At 38.1% G+C, this 17,839-nt stretch overlaps 1 protein-coding gene across 1 annotated transcript in view; it reads left to right on the forward strand.

Moving 5' to 3' along the window:
- Window positions 1–17,839, forward strand: part of Acsf2 (Acyl-CoA synthetase family member 2) — a 91,279-nt gene that overhangs the window by 60,844 nt on the left and 12,596 nt on the right. Inside the window, 2 exon segments of the mRNA XM_067154032.2 lie at window positions 218–366; window positions 12,452–12,593. Coding sequence (XP_067010133.2) covers window positions 218–366; window positions 12,452–12,593 — 291 coding nt within the window.

A 17,839-nucleotide genomic window follows, 5' to 3' on the forward strand; every position in this document is an offset into this window, starting at 1 on the left:
GGATCTCCCCTTGAGTCAACATAATGAAGCTGGAGGAAACTCAGCTTCATTAGAGATACAGTATTTGTGATGAAATTTACTGAAATTAAACAATAATTCAAGTTTTATAAAGAAGTAGAGAAATTTTTAATGCTAATTTAAAATGTTTGAGAGAATTTTATATTATACTCAACTTACTTTTACTACCATAAATTGTTATTTAATTTTTTTCTTGCAGGCAAAGGTTGTTGACCATTCAGGTAAAATGGTTCCTATGGGTACCCCTGGAGAGCTCTGGGTCAGAGGCTACTTCACAATGCTTGGTTACTGGGAAGATGAGGCGAAGACAAAAGAAACTATGGCTCCGGGCAGATGGTTTAAAACAGGGTAAGTTTCTTTTCTCTTTAAAATTTTGCATTTATAAAAGAGTTAAAACTCAGAGTGTAATCTTAAAACTCATTCTTGGTTCTGCCTTACATTCATCATTCAAGAAAAGTAAAATATAGGCTTATTTATACAATCAAACCTGCTTAAATGGACACCTCCCTATGTGGACTTTTTTCCATGGAACTGATTTTTTTTTTACATAAGACACGAGTTAAATAAGCCTCATTTCTTGAATTCCAGACAGCGGACTCTGCCATTAGTCTCATCCACTTGTCTCAAGCAGACACTATGCATTCCAGGACACTTTCTTTACATAAGGCTATGTCATTCTTCCTCTTAATATCATTCTGCAGACTCACACGAATTCCTTTTGAATATTTGTACAATTTAGTCCAAGGAAAAGAGAGATAAAACATATGTAGGAATGTTGAAGTAGCCGTGAAGTTAATTGTTCTGTACAGGACTCTTTCCAAACCTTTCGTTAAGGTCACCTTGTGTTCTAATTAGTGTACATTCTGCAAATTCTAGTTGCCCGGGAATGTTAGCAGTGAGCTTACTCACAAGTTACCAAGGGATTTTCCAGGATAACTTGCATCATTCTATTCATAACTCAGATTGTCGCTGATAAGGTTGAGGTCGGGTAGTTCAGTTAAACTTGACAAGGAAGAGACTTTCATGTGCTGCTTATCGATGCAGAAATACCGTAGCATTTCAGTCACCCAGCAAATATGAGTAGGTGGGACGACCGTGTATAGATCTTGATACAAGGAATTAAACTTAGTGTGAAAGGACTTCCAGTGAGAAAAACTCTCTGAAAAATTAAACTGTGGGAAAACACAATTGAGAAGAATAAAAATGACATTTTAAGTGAGTGGGAGGAAAACGGGAATTGAGGGATGAAAAGAAAGTGAGAGTCACTTTTTGCAGAAGTGAACATTGCGATATATGACTGGTTCAAATGTATGCCAGCAAAGAAACTGAATGATTGTACCTATGTTAAAAAAAAAAATAGCACGAGAAATCACAAATAACTTGAAAGTTGAGTTTAACTGAATAAAGAATGTGTGTGCTATGCTGGATTATCCCTTTCCCTGCCAAGCTAAAATGCTGCAGTACTGCTAAAACTGCCAACCTAACTTAAGGCAAAATGTAAGGTATTACTGAAAATGTTGTACTTGCTTCAGTTTTGAAGCTATATAGATGATTTTTATTTTTATTTTTTATGATTCATGATATATCCCTGTATATGTCCTGTGATTTACTTTGTTGGTGCTTATGTCTGTATGTTAAAAAAAAAAGAATTATTAATTTCCACTTTCTGTATTTATTTTGCAAATTTGAATTAGTATTTGGCATAGTAATAATTATTTCACATACATGTTAATGTCACTGTTGGAATCAGTAAACTGTGTTGTCTTTTAATGTTAAAAGTTTTAAATATCTATATTTAAAAATGTCCAAAGGATTTTAATTTTTTGAAATTGAAAAGTGCGGTTAGGTTCGTCGTCATGTTGACTTGCATTTTGCTGGTTAAAATTATGATCATTGTCATTTTCACTTTTGTCAGCAGCAGCAGTAGTAGTAGTAGTAGTAGTAGTAGTAGTAGTAGTAGTAGTAGTAGTAGTAGTAGTAGTAGTAGTAATTTGAGGAGGGATAACATCTGCCACATGAACTGTTAATGTCTGTCACTGTTTTCATCATTGGAAGATATATCGCTGTCACTTCCTAACAACATAGCCTGAATGTATTTTTAACACAAGTGCTCCAAATAATATTTTAACATCTTACCCTACACAAATTTGCAGTATAATACGCAAAAACATGATAAAAGCAATACCTCGCATCAAACAAACTTGCTACGCACCTCTTTATTTTGATTATTCTGAATAGTTTCTAACTATTTGCCTGAGAGATATTACAAGTAATTTTACAGCCTTTACATTCATTACAACTTTGCAAAGTAATCATTCAGCTGGGTGTACAAATTTAGCACAATTTTCTTTACTGTAATATTCTCAAAACATGAATAAGGTGGATATTGTTTGTCGTTAAAATGTTTGATGAATTTTTACAACCTTCTTTTAGCTGACACCTCTGGTAATGGAAGTTATTTCATGGAGCTGAATGTGTCTGCAGAAGAGAGGTTCGACTGTATGTTTTTCTTCAAATGATCACTGTCAAATTCTTGCACCAAAATGAAATGTTAGAAGCACAGCAAAGCCATATCTCCACTCAGGCCATTAAGGTTTCTTCTGGAGTGGAAGGTGAAAGCTTCCATTATCTGTAACCTTGTCTCAGATAGGATACAGTGATTAGCTCTAAGTCTGTGCCAAGTCCATTAGATGTAATGCGCATGTGGCTGCAGGTTACATGCATAGTTTGGTTTGCTTAGTCACCAGTGGGGAAAACAGGTGATCAAAGAATTGTAGTAGAGATACAAATACTCTGGTACAAGTATAAGTTGACAAGACTGTCGAAATGGAGCACATCATGCACCAGTATCGCTGTGCTCAATTAATACATGCCAAACATTTCTACACTTCATAACTTTAAAACTCATGCTCTGTATTATTCTCAAAAATGTGTCTCTTTTCTTTGATAATGGTATGTTTTCTTTTAACTTTTTAAAACCCCTCCTCACACCTCTCTTATCAACTATATGGTATTGCATAATAACCCTACTTTTACAGCCTTCCTTTCTCTTGCCTTTATTTTGAACTATGACAAAAACAGCTTCGTGATCACTTATACCATCTATCACTTCAGTTTCTCTCTAGAGATAATCTAGTTTTATCAGCACCACGTCTAGAATATTTTCCCCTCTAGTTGGTCTTATCACTTTCTGATTCAGCTCCTCTTCCCAGATTAACTTACTCCCCACTTGTTGGTCATGCTTTCTGTCATTTGGACTACCTTCCCAGTTAACATTTGGTAAATTAAGTTCACCTGCTACAAAAATGTACCTTTCTGTGTTGTTCTCTACAAAACTAATTATATCATAATTCTGTATTTGTGTCAGTGTTACCCTTCCAAGTTTGTACATCCCAAAATATAAAGTAGCCTGTTATCTTTAGAGATGAGCCTTACACCAAGAATTTCATGTTTCTCATCCTAAACTTTTTTGTAGCTTACATGTTCTTCTTTCTCCAGTATGAATATACTCCCCCTCCTATTGTTCCCATCCTATTTATGTTGTTTGAGTCATCAGTTCATAGACTGGTTTGATGCAACTCTCCATGCCACCTTATCCTGTGCTAACCTTTTCATTTCTACTTAACTACCAGTATTGCATCCTGCATCTGCTCTAATCTGCTTGTCATATTCATACCTTGGTCTACCCCTACCGTTCTTAGCACCTACACTTCCTTCAAAAACCAGCTGAACAAGTCCTGGGCATCTTAAGATGTGTCCTATCATTCTATCTCTTCTTCTTGTCAAATTTAGCCAAATCGATCTCCTCTCACCAATTCGATTCAGTATCTCTTCATTCATGATTTGATCTATCCATCTCACCTTCTGTATTCTTCTGTAACACCACATTTCAAAAGCTTCTATTCTCTTTCTTTCTGAGCTAGTTATCATCCATGTTTCACTTCCATACAATGCCTTGCTCCAGACAAAAGTCTTCAGAAACATCTTTCTAATTCCTATATCAGTGTTTGAAGTGAACAAATTTTTCTTAAGAAAGCTCTTCCTTCCTCGTGCTAGTCTGCATTTTATGTCCTCCTTATTTCTGCCATCGTTAGTTATTGTACTACCCAAGTAACAATATTCATCTACTTCCTTTAAGACTTCATTTCCTAATCCAATATTTCCTGCATCACCTGCCTTTGTTCAACTGCACTTCATTACTTTTGTTTTGGACTTATTTATTTTCATCTTGTACTCCTTACCCAAGACTTCGTCCATACCATTCAGCAGCTTCTCGAGATCTTCTGCAGTCTCAGATGAAACAACAATATCATCGGCAAATCTAAAGGTCTTGATTTCCTCTCCTTGGATTGTGATTCCCTTTCTAAATTCCTCCTTGATTTCCTTTACTGCCTGTTCTATGTAAACATTGAAAAGGAAAGGGGACAAACTGCAGCCTTGCCTCACTTCTTTCTGGATTGCTGCTGCTTTTTCAAAGCCCTCGATTCTTATGACTGCATAAGTCATAAATAAAAGAAAAGTTCCACCTAATCAATACAATTTTATTTTCAAATGTAGGACCGGTTTCGATCCCTCAAAAGGTCATCCTCATGCAGTTCTAGTGTAGCTGAGGATGACATTTTGAGGGGTCGAAACTGGTCCTACATGTGAAAATAAAATAGTATTGATTAGGTGGAACTTTTCTTTCATTTATGACTTATGGTGACTATCAATATGGAATAAAAAAAATGAAATTTATCAATCAGACTGATTTTTATTCAGATTTTAGATAATTCTTCGTTCTTGGTATCTGATCCCAATCACCTTCAGAATCTTAAATACCTTGGTCCAATCAACATTATCAAATGCCTTTCCTAGATCTAGGAATGTCATGTGTGTGGGCTTGTCTTTCTTAATTCGATCCTCTAAGATCAGACGTAAAGTCAGGATTGCTTCACGTGTTTCTACATTTCTTCTGAAGCCAAATTGATCTTCTCCCAGCTCAGCTTCAAGTTGTCTTTCCATTCTTCTGTAAATAATACATGTTAAAATTTTGCAGGCATGAGGTACTAAACTAATGGTGCAGTAGTTTTCACACTTGTCAGCACCTGCACAACATTCTTCTGAAAATCAGATGGCACTTCTCCTGTCTCACACATCTTACACACTAAATGAAATAACCTTTGCAATGCTGGTTTCTCCTAAGGCAGTCAGTAATTCAGAGGGAATGTCATCAATTCCAGGTGCCTTTTTCCTATTTAGGTCTCTCACAGCTCTGTCAAACTCTGATCTCAAAATTGGGTCTTCCATTTCATCAGCATCAACACCCTCTTCTTGTTCCAGAACCAAATCATCTAAATCTTTAACTTGATACAACTGTTGGATATGTTCCTGCCATCTTCCTGCTTTGTCTTCTTTCCCTAGAAGTGGCTTTCCATCTGAGCTCTTAATATTCATACACCTAGATTTCCTTTCTCCAAAGGTTTCCTTGATTTTCCTGTATGCAGCATCTACCTTTCCCAGGACTATACAGCCTTCGACATCCTTGCACTTCTCCTTCAGCCATTCTTCCTTAGCTACCTTGCACTTTCTATCCACTTCATTCTTTAATCGCCCGTATTCTTTTCTGCCCTCATTTCTAGCATTCCTGTATTTTCGTCGTTCATCAATCAGGTCTAGTATCTCCTGAGTTATCCATTGATTCTTAGTTGATCTTTTCTTCCTTCCTAATATTTCTTCAGCAGCCCTAACTGACTTCATTTTTCATGACTATCCACTCTTCCTCTAGTGTGTTTCCTTCAGCCTTTTCATTTCGTCCTTGTGCAACATGTTCCTTGAAACAATCCCTCACACTATTTTCTTTCAACTTTTATAGATCCCATCTCCTTGCATTCCTTCATTTCTTCAATTTCTTCAACTTCAGATAGCATTTCATGACCGACAAGTTGTGGTCAGAGTCCACGTCTGCTCCTGGGGAAAGTTTTGCAATCCAACACCTGGTTTCCAAATCTCTACCTAATCATCATGAAGTGTATTTGATACCTTCCAGTGTCTCCAGGTCTCGTCTACGTATACAGCCATCGTTTGTGGTGTTTGAACCAAGTATTGGCAAGGATTAAATTATGATCAGTGCAGAATTCAATCAGCTGACTTCCTCTTTCGTTCCTTTGTCCCAGTCCGAATTCTCCTACTGTATTACCTTCTCTTCCTTGGCCTACCACTGCATTCCAGTCTCCCATCACAATTAGATTCTCGTCACCTTTTACATATTGTATTATATCTTCTATCTTTTCATATATTCTTTTGATTTCCTCATCATCCACTTAATTAATAGACATGTAGACCTGCACTATTGCGGTGGGCATTAGTTTGGTGTCTGTCTTGATGACAATAATTCTTTCACTGTGCTGGTCATAGTAGCTTACCCCGTTGCCCTATTTTCTTACTCATTATTAAACCAACTCCTGCACTTCCTCTGTTTGATTTGTGTTGATAATTTGGTAGTTGCCTGACCAAAAATCCTGTTCTTCCTGCCAACGTACTTCACTTATACCAACTACATCTAACTTTAGTCTATCCATCTCCCTTTTCAGATTCTCTAACCTACCACAATGATTCAGACTTTTAACATTCCACGCTCTGACTCGCAGAATGTCAGTATCCATCTTCCCAATGATTGCCCCTCTCGTATAGTCCCCACCCGGAAATCTGAATGGGGGGACTAGTTTACCTCTGGAATATTTTACCTGGGAGGAAGCCATTATCAGTACATCATTCATACAGAGAGAGCTGCATGTCCTCGGGAGTTAGTTATGGCTGTAGTTTCCCGTTGGTTTCAGCCATGTAGCAGTATCAACACAGCTAAGCCATGTTGAGTATTATTAAAAGGCCAAATCAGTCAATCATCTAGACTACCACCCTTGCAATTTCCGAAAGGCTGCTACCCGCCTTTTGATGAACCATTCGTTAGTCTGGTCTCTCAACAGATACCCATTTGATATGGTTGCACCTGTAGCTCGGCTATCTGCTTCATTGGGACATGCAAGCCTCCCCACCGCGGCAAGGTCACATGGTTCGCAGGGGAGGATCCTATTTATAACAATTTTTATAAAAATCATTCTTCTTTGCACATAGCCAATGTGTACCTAGAGTTAGAATTTGACTTCCAACCATATCTGATTTTTCATACCACCTGCACATTATCTTCTCACTTCTGCCTACAGCCTTAGTAGTCCTTTCCAAGCTTTCTATAATGGAATATAGGAATATTGAGTCCTCTGCTCTTTTTCTCCTTACATAATTTTAAAACAAGCATCATCGTCATCTTTAACCACCTTCAGTTGCCTGGGTGTGGTATAGATCATCATATATGAATGCAACTGTTGAAAACATTCCATCACTTTAGGCCTTATGGCAATCCATATGATGATCCCACTGGGGAGAAACACTGATAATTTCACAATTGAAAAGGCTATTGCTTCCTTCAGGGAAATTAATTTTTGATTGTATATGAGCTTCATACTCGGAAAATGGATCACTTTGCTTGATTTCTTTGGAGATGTTTTCATTCTATCAGGAGCTACAGTTTTGTTAGCTAGCACAGGAGTAATTAAAAAACAAAAAAGGCAACTGATCTGTGATGTAATTCATGACAACACTATTTCCCTGGCAGTTCACTGGTGTTTGACTGTATTGCTCACGCTAAGATAATAGATTACATCACACTGTTTACAATGAGTAGTCCTGCTTTCTGGCACTGGTAAACACTCATCATCATCTTGAACCAGCTCAAGTTTTTTGGGTGCAGTGAATGAGCACTCTCCATTTACTTCTGTTTTTGTAAATGTCTTCTTCTATAACCTGCTGCAAATCCAGACCTCGTCCAGCAAGATCGTTTCTAATCTGATCAATCCATCTCATCCTTGGCCGACCTCCTGATCTCTTGCCTTTGAGTTCCTTCTCGATCCACACTAAGCTGTTCTTTTAAGGTTCATTTCTTTGAGATGACCAAACCATTTCAGCCTGGTTTCGACACAAATCTCACTAAGGGAATTTTTTTCAATTTGACAAGATGGCATATGTAGTCGTTTGTTATTTTGTCCCTCCTTGTTTTCTATTCTTAAGAAATTCATTTTCCTGCTTGTAGTTTGCTGATATTTCAGTTGGCTTGGTGCAAGTTTCTAGACCGTATGTGGTAAATGGTACAAAAGCTCTTACAGAGTATTTAGTTTGATCTTAATGGATTTTGCTTATCCCAAAGAAGTTTTCTCACAAGATGATAAAACTGTGCTCCATTCTATACTCTACTAGTGATTTCTGCAGATGATCGGCTATCTGTTGTTACTACACTGCCAAGATAACAGAACTGATGTACTTGTTCCAACTTTGATCAATCCAGAGTGATGTTAGTATGGATTTTCTGTTGACTAACTGGTAAACACTCATCAGAAACCTAATATGCCATAATTATGTATGTGTTGTATTGAACTGGAAAGTGTGATAGCTGTGAAAACAAATTTAGTATCTCTTTGTTGACATCAATGATGCAGATGCTTAATATTGTTGTTGCCCAGTTTACAAAATAGCAGGTTGATCCTGGCTTAGGTTGGTGACATTTGAGGGTGTTAAGCTGGGACAGCTCTGACTCATTAACTTTTGGCATGGTAAAGAACTCCTGAGAATGTGACACTATGATTCATGCACTGGTAAATCTAATGATATGAGGATAGTCTATATTTTGAACCTTGATATACCATCAGACTGAACTGAGATGAAACCAACCCAGCAGTCTGTTACTATGTTAGTGTGCCTAGGTCTCTACAAATTTTCAAGAAGGTATTGTTATGCATTGGGAGGGTAAATAAACAAGACATAACCCAGCAGCATCCTATTTCTAAAATGATTGCTGATGACAGATGATTGCTGAGCTCACAACTTACGCAAGTGCACAGGACACACACTTACATGGTTTGTACATGCTCTCTCTTTCTTAGTTTCTCATGTTTTATCTACAATGACACATGCATTCTAACCTATTACAGCCTAAAAACTTCAATCACTTACACTACACTCCCTCAGCTGCTCGGTCCGTAGAACTCCACTCACAGTCCCATGTCAGCACCCAGTATTGTTGTCCTCCACACTGCACAGGACAGGCCACGTCCTCTTCCAGCAGCTGGTCCAGGACACTCACATGCATGATGACAGGAACACAGAAACGAGTCCTCGGCTCCAACAGACTGACACCTCAGCCCAGGCTGTCACTAAAACACTGACTGCACTCTTCATTAATTCACACCAGCTAAACACAAACTGACTGAAACCGGTAGGTCTCACCTGACTTAAATATCTGGGCTCACACCATCTAGATGCTTCCAGAAGGGACACGCCTCCCAGAGTCTTCCCGAAGGCGAATACTCTCCGCGCACCATCCAGACTCTTCCATAACGCCGGAGGTCTCCAGTGAGCAAGCAGGACAATCCAGATAGCAGTGGTGGGGGCGCTGACCAATCCGCAAGCGGCTCCCCTCCGCCTGGTGAGGGGAGTAGGGGGAGGGTGGGCCTTCCTTGGTGCTGAGCATGCGGTTGGACTTGGCTAGCTCGTGCTACTTCTCGTGGTTGTACATTGGCATGGTGGACGCAGTGGCTCACCATGCCACAATATCCACTGACAGTACAGCTGTACACTGAAGTAATAGACAGACCCCACATTTTTAGGCTGTAATAGGTTAGAATGCAAACTAATTTGGTTTATTAGGAAGTGTCATCTAGCCCATTCTTCCATTATGTAACAGGAGTAACATAAATTCAAGGGATTAAGATGGGCCATACCCCAAATGTTTATGCAAATAACCTTTGTGCAGGATAGACTATATTTTTTACCCGCCTAAAAGTCCAGACACTAGTAATTGATTACATCACACTTCTTATAGTGAGTAGTCTTGCTCGCTACCACTGATAAACACTTGTCAGACATGTAGTATCATACCCACAGTATATCTCATAATTGTGTAGGTATTGTAAAGAAGAGGAAATTGTGATAGCTGTGAAAACAATATTTGGAAGAATTATAGATGCAGTATAGTAATTCAGTTTCAAGGAGATATTTGTGGTCAGGAAGATATCTTTTTATATTAAATGGAAAAGCACACAATGTGTAAGAGTATAAACTTACTCGCTCCAGAGCTTTGTCAGAGAACAAGGCCTTTTCAGGCACTCCAGGGTGTGGTAACGACCACAACATTTTTCACACTATTGGCACACACAACCATGGTTTGGTTCATGAAAACTAGGTACAACACCTGCCTTATGATTGAAGCTATGGACTGCTGCACGAGTCACTGTATGCCTGAGATCGAAGTGGCTTTGACACCAATTGTCTGTTGTTATTGTGTCCGTTATATAAAAGTTGCTCCAAATTTCTGTCTTAAATTTTAATTCATGTAACAGCTCTCGATATTCTTTTGTAGATTGTAGCGTCATAGTATGTCGTAGGTCCTCAATGAAGAAAAGTTTTCGAGTCAGTTCTATATAAGTCTTGAGGGTGTGTGTTTAGATACACACAGTGCTCTTTTAAGGAAAATTGCTTTCACTCTTTCTATCTCTCTTAGGTCTAGCTTTTTCAGGAAGGTCCATATGATTTCAATGCCATAGGAAGATATCCTCCTTGTCACAGGTGAACATGTAGTGGAAGTGGAAAGTGTTTTTTGAAGACTTTATTTGTAAAGTATGATATAATGTTTTATTTGTAATGACCTAACCTGTACTGTGTAATATTTGTAACATATGTATTTGTAAATAGTAGATTTCAGTTCTGTACTTCCTGAAAGTATCTAGAAAATTGTTGAACAGGGTGTGTTGCCTTTTGTGGGTTATGTGCTCTAGAAGGAATTTTCTAACTATTCTGGAAATGGAAGATTCATGAACGTGTGTATTCGAGAATGTTAGTTAAAGTTCGCGACGGGAGTAGGAATTGTGATTGGTGAACCTAGGAGGCAATGGGCGGACTCATGCATTCTGATTGGCTACTCCAAGGCCAGGGGTTTAACTATATATAGAGAGCAAGGCAGCGTTCGTAATAATTCAGTCTTGTCTTGGCCTGATCTACCTTAGTCTGTGTTGGTCTGTCTGAAGTTTTGCGTCGTGTGCGACGCCTTGCTTCTGGGATGGCGCACCTTTGGGTAAGCACTCTTACTTTCCGTTCCGGTTAAAATTTCCGAAATGTTCGGTTGCTATTTCATATAGGAGTCTGCCCTAGCCTAACCTAGATTCGCCAAATTAATTATTTACAATGCCTTAGCTTTTCTGCTGGGCTTCCCTGTTTCCTTTCTAGGCCTTCTCATTTCTTATTTCACTAAATATGTAGATTGTAATTTAATATATTTACCTTGGGGTTTGCCTCTGGTAGTTCAGTGTCACTTGATGTACGCTAGAGTTTAGGTGAGTACGTTTTCTTCACTGTAAAATGTAATTGCTTTTACTTTGCTTTTAACCTACTAAATTGCATTGTACAATTGCTTTGGTAACTAGATGTATAGTTGATTCAAAATTTTGAATTTGCAGAAAAGCATTATCAAAGAACCTCTAAGTTATGTGTATCACAGAGCTTATAGTTCGTATATTGTAAGTTGGTGGATTTTGTTTCGGAATGTATTTGTAAAATCTCACTTGTAAATAATATTTTGCAACATTAAGGATCACGGCAAATTATTTAGGAAAACACAACCTAAGCCATGTCCATGCCCTCAGTAGATCGTAGTTCCTTCCACCTTCCTGGTTTATTATCCACTAGTTGGCCCTACTGATATCTACGTATTATGTTGTTGGCAGAGATCCGCATAGTCCAGCATGTTTCTCTGAGTGTGTAGTAGTTTCGGATATTGTGTAGTTGCGCTTACTTCCCTCCTTTATTGTGTTTAGTATTTGTTTTGTGTAACCACTGTAGTAAAGGTTACACTTCTATCAAGATAATGGACTTGCAGCTCAGGCTTGGATAGAGCCCCCCCATTTTTCTCCTGAGTTCTTATTCTTTTCCTAGCTATAATTCACCTTTATCTTTTTGTCTCTTTCCTTTTTCTTTGTTTATCTTTTTTTTATCTTACATTTCCTACATCAAGGGTGAGGATATGTCAAGATGCCCTGTGAATTCGTAAACTATTTGAAGCATTTTCATAAATTTTGACTTGTGGATACTGTTAGGATTCAGTCACACAAATCACGAGTATGCTCTATAAATACTTTAATTAAGGCCATGGCCACTTCCTACCCACTTCTAGCTCTTTCCTATCCCATTCTCACCATAAGACATATCTGTGTCGGTGCTATGTAAAACAACTTGTACAGCAACTTTTATAATATTACAAAATTTTCAGATGATTAACATGGCACTAAAGACTTACCTTTTGAGAATGCCTCATGTATTTCTTGCTCAATAAGATAAGTGAAAATTCTTTCAGGGACCAGTTTGTTTTGCGAGAGGATGGCTATGGCCTTGTGGTGGGGCGTCTCAAAGACATGATTAATCGAGGAGGTGAGAAGATATTTCCCAAAGAAATAGAAGCATTTCTTGAGTCTCACCCAGACATACTGGAAGCACAGGTATGGTATTAATATGTCACTAAAGATTTCAAAGGTGGTTTGTGACTTCATCTTTTTCATATATTTCTTGCTTAATAAGATAATTGACAAGTTAATATTTACTTACATCTGATAAGTGATTTTGTAAAAATAAATTCTGCTTGGTGTTAAAGGGTCTTGAATCAGGTTTAATTAATTTATAGTGATTTTTAATAGGAAAAGTGATATACTTGGATATAGTAATGAATGACACTCATCAATGTATGAAGATGTGGAGTGTCCTTGTCCTTTTGTGTTTCATGCTTTTACATGCCTTTTCTTTCTTTTGCTCCCTTTTTCCACACCAATCTGTTATTATGTTTATCCTATTATGTTTTCCTGGCCTAGTTCCTATCTCCCTGTATATAACTTTGTTCATCATTGGTTTTGTTACTTTCTATTTCTTTTATTGCTTTATTGTGCTCTTTTAGTGCAGAAGAGCCAGTGGAGAGTTTGGAATGGAGATCAGCGTTGGCAAGACAAAGGTCAGACAAACAACTTGCCACGTCTGAGACAAATAGGAGACTTTGAAGTGGTGAGCAGATTCGATATCTTGGTGCCCGAATAACGAACAAGGGGGGCTGCTTGGATGAGATCAGGAGATACCTTTCATGGCATGCAATGTGATGGTGAAGGGGGCGAAGATTTCGAAAGACTGAGCCATCACTAACAATACAAGAATACCAAACTCAGGCTGGTAAATGCTCTGGTTTCCCCATCGCACATACGCAGCTGAAACTTGGACAATTCATAAAGCTGACAGGAGGAAGATTGAAGTGCTGGAAATGTGGGTGTACCATCGAGTTCTAGGAGTATCCTGGATTGAGCACTGGACGAATGCTTCTGTCCTAGAAGAGCTCAAGATCAAGGACAGGCTTACGAAGAAGATTTGCCAGTCCTATCTGCGATACTTTGGCCACTTATCATGGAGAACTGGAGATATGGAAAAGCTGATAGTGGAGGGCAAAGTGCAAGGAACTAAGACCCAAGGTAGAGCTCCAGAAAGGTGGATTGACCAGACGAAGGAGTTGGTTGGAAGATCTCAACATCAAGCGATGGATCTAGTGCAGGATAGAAGAGCATGGCACAAACTCTGCAACTGCACAAGATATGCCATCACATCCTGAGAAGGGTACATGGATAGGAGAGAGATACCTATCATTTTGTTCCAGTACTGAGTGCCTCAGTAAACATTTGTCTGTTCTGAAAATGTGTACAAGAGACTTCCTTGAGTAATTTCAAAACTGTGAAATCTACCAGAAATATAACAGCTTAGTTGAAAAGAGGAACATCCAAAGAGTCTACCCAAACAGCGTTCATAGTCATTGGATGCAATAATGAGTGGCTTTTGCATCCACCATTTTGTAGTGAAATCAAAGGTTGGCACATGCAGTAAAATTAGTAAATCTCAGGACTGAAATGTGATAGCATGTTCCATAAAGTGTTGTTCATTTGTCTACATGAGATCTATCAATACCTGTGACAATATTTGTGAGAAAACTGGACTATGTGGGAGAAAAAGTGTGAAATAATCGAGAACTTTGTGAAAATTTTTACAATGTCTTTTTGTCCATGCTTAGTGCAAATGAAAGCAAGTCGGAAGAATGACTCAAAAGGAATTGAATAAGCCTAAGATGTCCAAGGATGGCTGTGAGAGTCTACTGAAAATGTAAGAAAGACAGCCCAACAGAGGATCAAGAACATCTACTGCTCACATCTAGCATATGACCGGCTCAGTGGCTAAATGGTTAGCATGCTTGCCTTTGGTCTGAGGGGATCCTGGGTTCGATTCCTGGCCGGGTCTGGCATTTTAGCTTTCATTGGTTAATTCTGACGGTTCAGGGGCTGGGTGTGTGAGCCGTCTTCAGCATTATAATTCATGACAGGTATGGCCCCATTCTCACCGACGCACAGGTCGCCTATCAGGCGTCAACTCGAAAGACCTGCCTCTCCGGAGGTCACAGACTATTATTATCTAGCATATGGAAATAGATACATCTGAAAACACTCTAAAGATGATATCACAACTTTCGCAAGAGGTGGGCCTAGCTGAAAAAAATATCTCTGAATTAAACTACGCACATTCACTTTTTCCTAATACCCTCCCAACACATGTAAGGTGCTAAAAATACTGAGGCTCTGGCTCAGAGAGACCCCCCACCCACCTCACCTTTTTCTCCTGTGTTCTTATTCTTATACCAGCTGTATTCATCTTTATCTTCTTATCTCTTCCCTTTTCCTTTGTTTATCTAGCTTTCTTTTTATCTTACCCTCTCCACATCAAGACTAAAGATCTGTCAACGTAGCTGTAAATGAGTGTCATTGTCTGTCCTGGTGAAGTTAGGAAGTGGAAAATTCATTATCAGAGGCTGATAAGAAATGGATGTAGAATAACTAGGAGTGATAAGAAAACCCACCTATGTGAAGGGGGCAATGTGTACAAAGACGTGGAGGTTATTCTTGTTCATTTGTGTTTTGATGTTTATCCATGTCTTCCTCCTCTTTCCACACCGACCTATTATTGTATTTACAGTAATTGGATAGCTTATGTCCAAAGTGATGTAAGTCTAAAACGGATGATATTTCATTTGTGTTTTGATAAAATATTTTATAGATTCTCTCATCATATAGTGAAGATTTTCCTCAATACATCTTATATCCCATGTTAATAGAGATCTGAAATCTATATTTATTTGCAAAGTGGCTTAGCTCCAATGTGTACAATGTGTCTTATATCCCACTTGAGCAATCCACTGGCTCTGAGTATAACAATATATTTGGAGAATTTGACACTGTATATATTCTTGGCAGGAACTGACATCTCTGTACATGAAAAACCTCAGCTAGTGAACATATTAAATCAAAACTGGATTTTAATATCTCAGAATTGAAATCTATTCAGATAAGTGCAAACCAAGCAATCTGCAGTCCACATTTTTAGGGCTGTTAGGATGTTCTCACACATTGTTGAAGAGCATGTTTCTCCAATAAGTTTATGTATGCTAATTTGTATTTTTAAAGTTTTATTCATGTTTATTTATTATGCTGAAGATGGCTCGAAAAATGGCCAAAAACTAGTACTGAATAAAGCATATTCATGTCAATTGAATTGTGTTGATCAGGAGGGACAATCTTTCCAATTCTTCTTTGTCATCAAGTTGAATGGAAAGGAGCTGCAAGTGAAGCCCATGAACAGAAACTGGCAAATAAGTTAATTTGGGAGGGAGGATTTACACAAGTAGTACAAGAACCGACTCGTCTCAATAACTTACTAGATGTATTCTTGGTTAAACCATGGGAAATTGTTGATAAAACTGAGGTAATTGAAGGAATAGGAGACCATAAGGCTGTAATAATGGATGTAGGACTCGTACCAAAAAGGCTTAATAAGAGGGTTACACAAGACAAGAAATTGTACAGAAAAACTAAAGTTGATGAATTTGGGACTTAACTTAACTCACAATTCAGTTGTTGGATAAGTGAAGGGAGTAACGTGGATACACTTTGGGCTAAACTTAAAGGAATTATTTGGGAAGGAGAGAAGAGATTTGTACCTGTTAAGAAGGGTAAAATGACCTCAGACCCTGTTTATTATACAAGGGAAATAAGAAAATTAAAAAGAAAATGTAGAATAGTAAACAGGAAAATCAAAGAGGGTAGGGAGAGTAGAGAAACTAGAAAACAGCTAATGAGGGAACTGAATAGAGTGAAAAAGGAAGCAAAAGAGAATTATATGAATGGCATACTTCAAGAGGGTAATGACCACAAAGGGAAATGGAAAAAGCTGTATTCATATATCAGGAATCAAAAAGGAAAAGGAATCCAAATTCCTACAATGGTGGGAGAAGGGGGTGAACACTATTTAACAGATACTGAGAAAGCAAACCTATTTAGTAGGGAATTTAGAGATTCAGTAGATGATTGTCAAGAGTTGGAAACCGAAACAGAAGATAGAGAGGGAGAGAGACAGAGGGAAACAAGAAGCTTCTCATTCGCAAACGAAGATATTTTCAGAGAAATCCAACTTCTTCAGCAAGGAAAAGCAGCAGGGAGTGATCAAATTACTGGGGAGGTATTAAAGACAATGGGGTGGTACATAGTGCCTTATTTAAAATTTCTCTTTGACTATGTCATAAATAATAGTGTAATACCAAAGGAATGGAAGGAATCTATAATAATACCAATTTATAAAGGAAAGGGTGATAAAAGGAAACCAGAGAACTACAGACCAATCAGCCTGACCAGTATAGTTTGTAAAATTCTGGAGAGTTTAATATCGAAGTACATCAGAGGGATATGTGATGATAAAAATTGGTTCATGAGGAGCCAGTATGGATTTAGAAAGAAATTTTCTTGTGAGGCACAACTGGTGGGATTTCAGCAGGACATATCAGATCAGTTGGATTCAGGAGGTCAGTTAGATTGCATAGCCATAGATCTTTCCAAAGCCTTTGATAGAGTGGAACATAGAATATTATTAAAGAAATTGGAGGGAATAGGATTGGACGTAAGGGTTACACATTGGATAAAAGCATTTCTAAATTCAAGGGCTCAGAAAGTCAAAGTAGGAAATAATGCATCTCAGGAAGAGAAAGTTTGGAAGGGAATTGCACAGGGTAGTATAATCGGTCCGTTACTTTTCTTAATATACGCAAATGATTTAGGGAACAATATAACATCAAAAATAAGATTGTATGCAGATGACATAATTGTTTATAGAGAAATAAACAACATTGAGGATTGTTCAGAATTACAAAGGGACCTTGAAAGTATCCAACAATGGGTTGAAGAAAATAATATGAAGGTTAATGGAGGCAAATCAACTGTTACAACTTTTACAAACAGGAGCTTTAAAACTGAATTTGAATATACTTTGGATGAGGTAGTTATCCCAAAAGATGGCAAGTGCAAATACTTAGGTGTGAGATTTGAAAGTAATTTGCACTGGAAGGGTCATATTGATGACATTGTTGGGAAAGCATACAGATCATTACATGTCATAATGAGGCTACTTAAAGGATGCAACAAAGAATTAAAAGAAAAAAGTTACTTGAGTATGGTTCGTCCATTATTGGAATATGCAAACAGTGTTTGGGATCCTCACCAAGAATACCTAATAAAAGAAATAGATAGTGTGCAGAGGAAAGCAGCAAGATTTGTAACAGGGGATTTCAGGAGAAAGAGTAGTGTATCAGAAATGTTAAAGGAACTTGGGTGGGAAACTTTAA

The sequence above is a fragment of the Anabrus simplex genome, chromosome 9 (genome assembly GCF_040414725.1).
Source record: "Anabrus simplex isolate iqAnaSimp1 chromosome 9, ASM4041472v1, whole genome shotgun sequence".
NCBI classification, from domain to species: domain Eukaryota; kingdom Metazoa; phylum Arthropoda; class Insecta; order Orthoptera; family Tettigoniidae; genus Anabrus; species Anabrus simplex.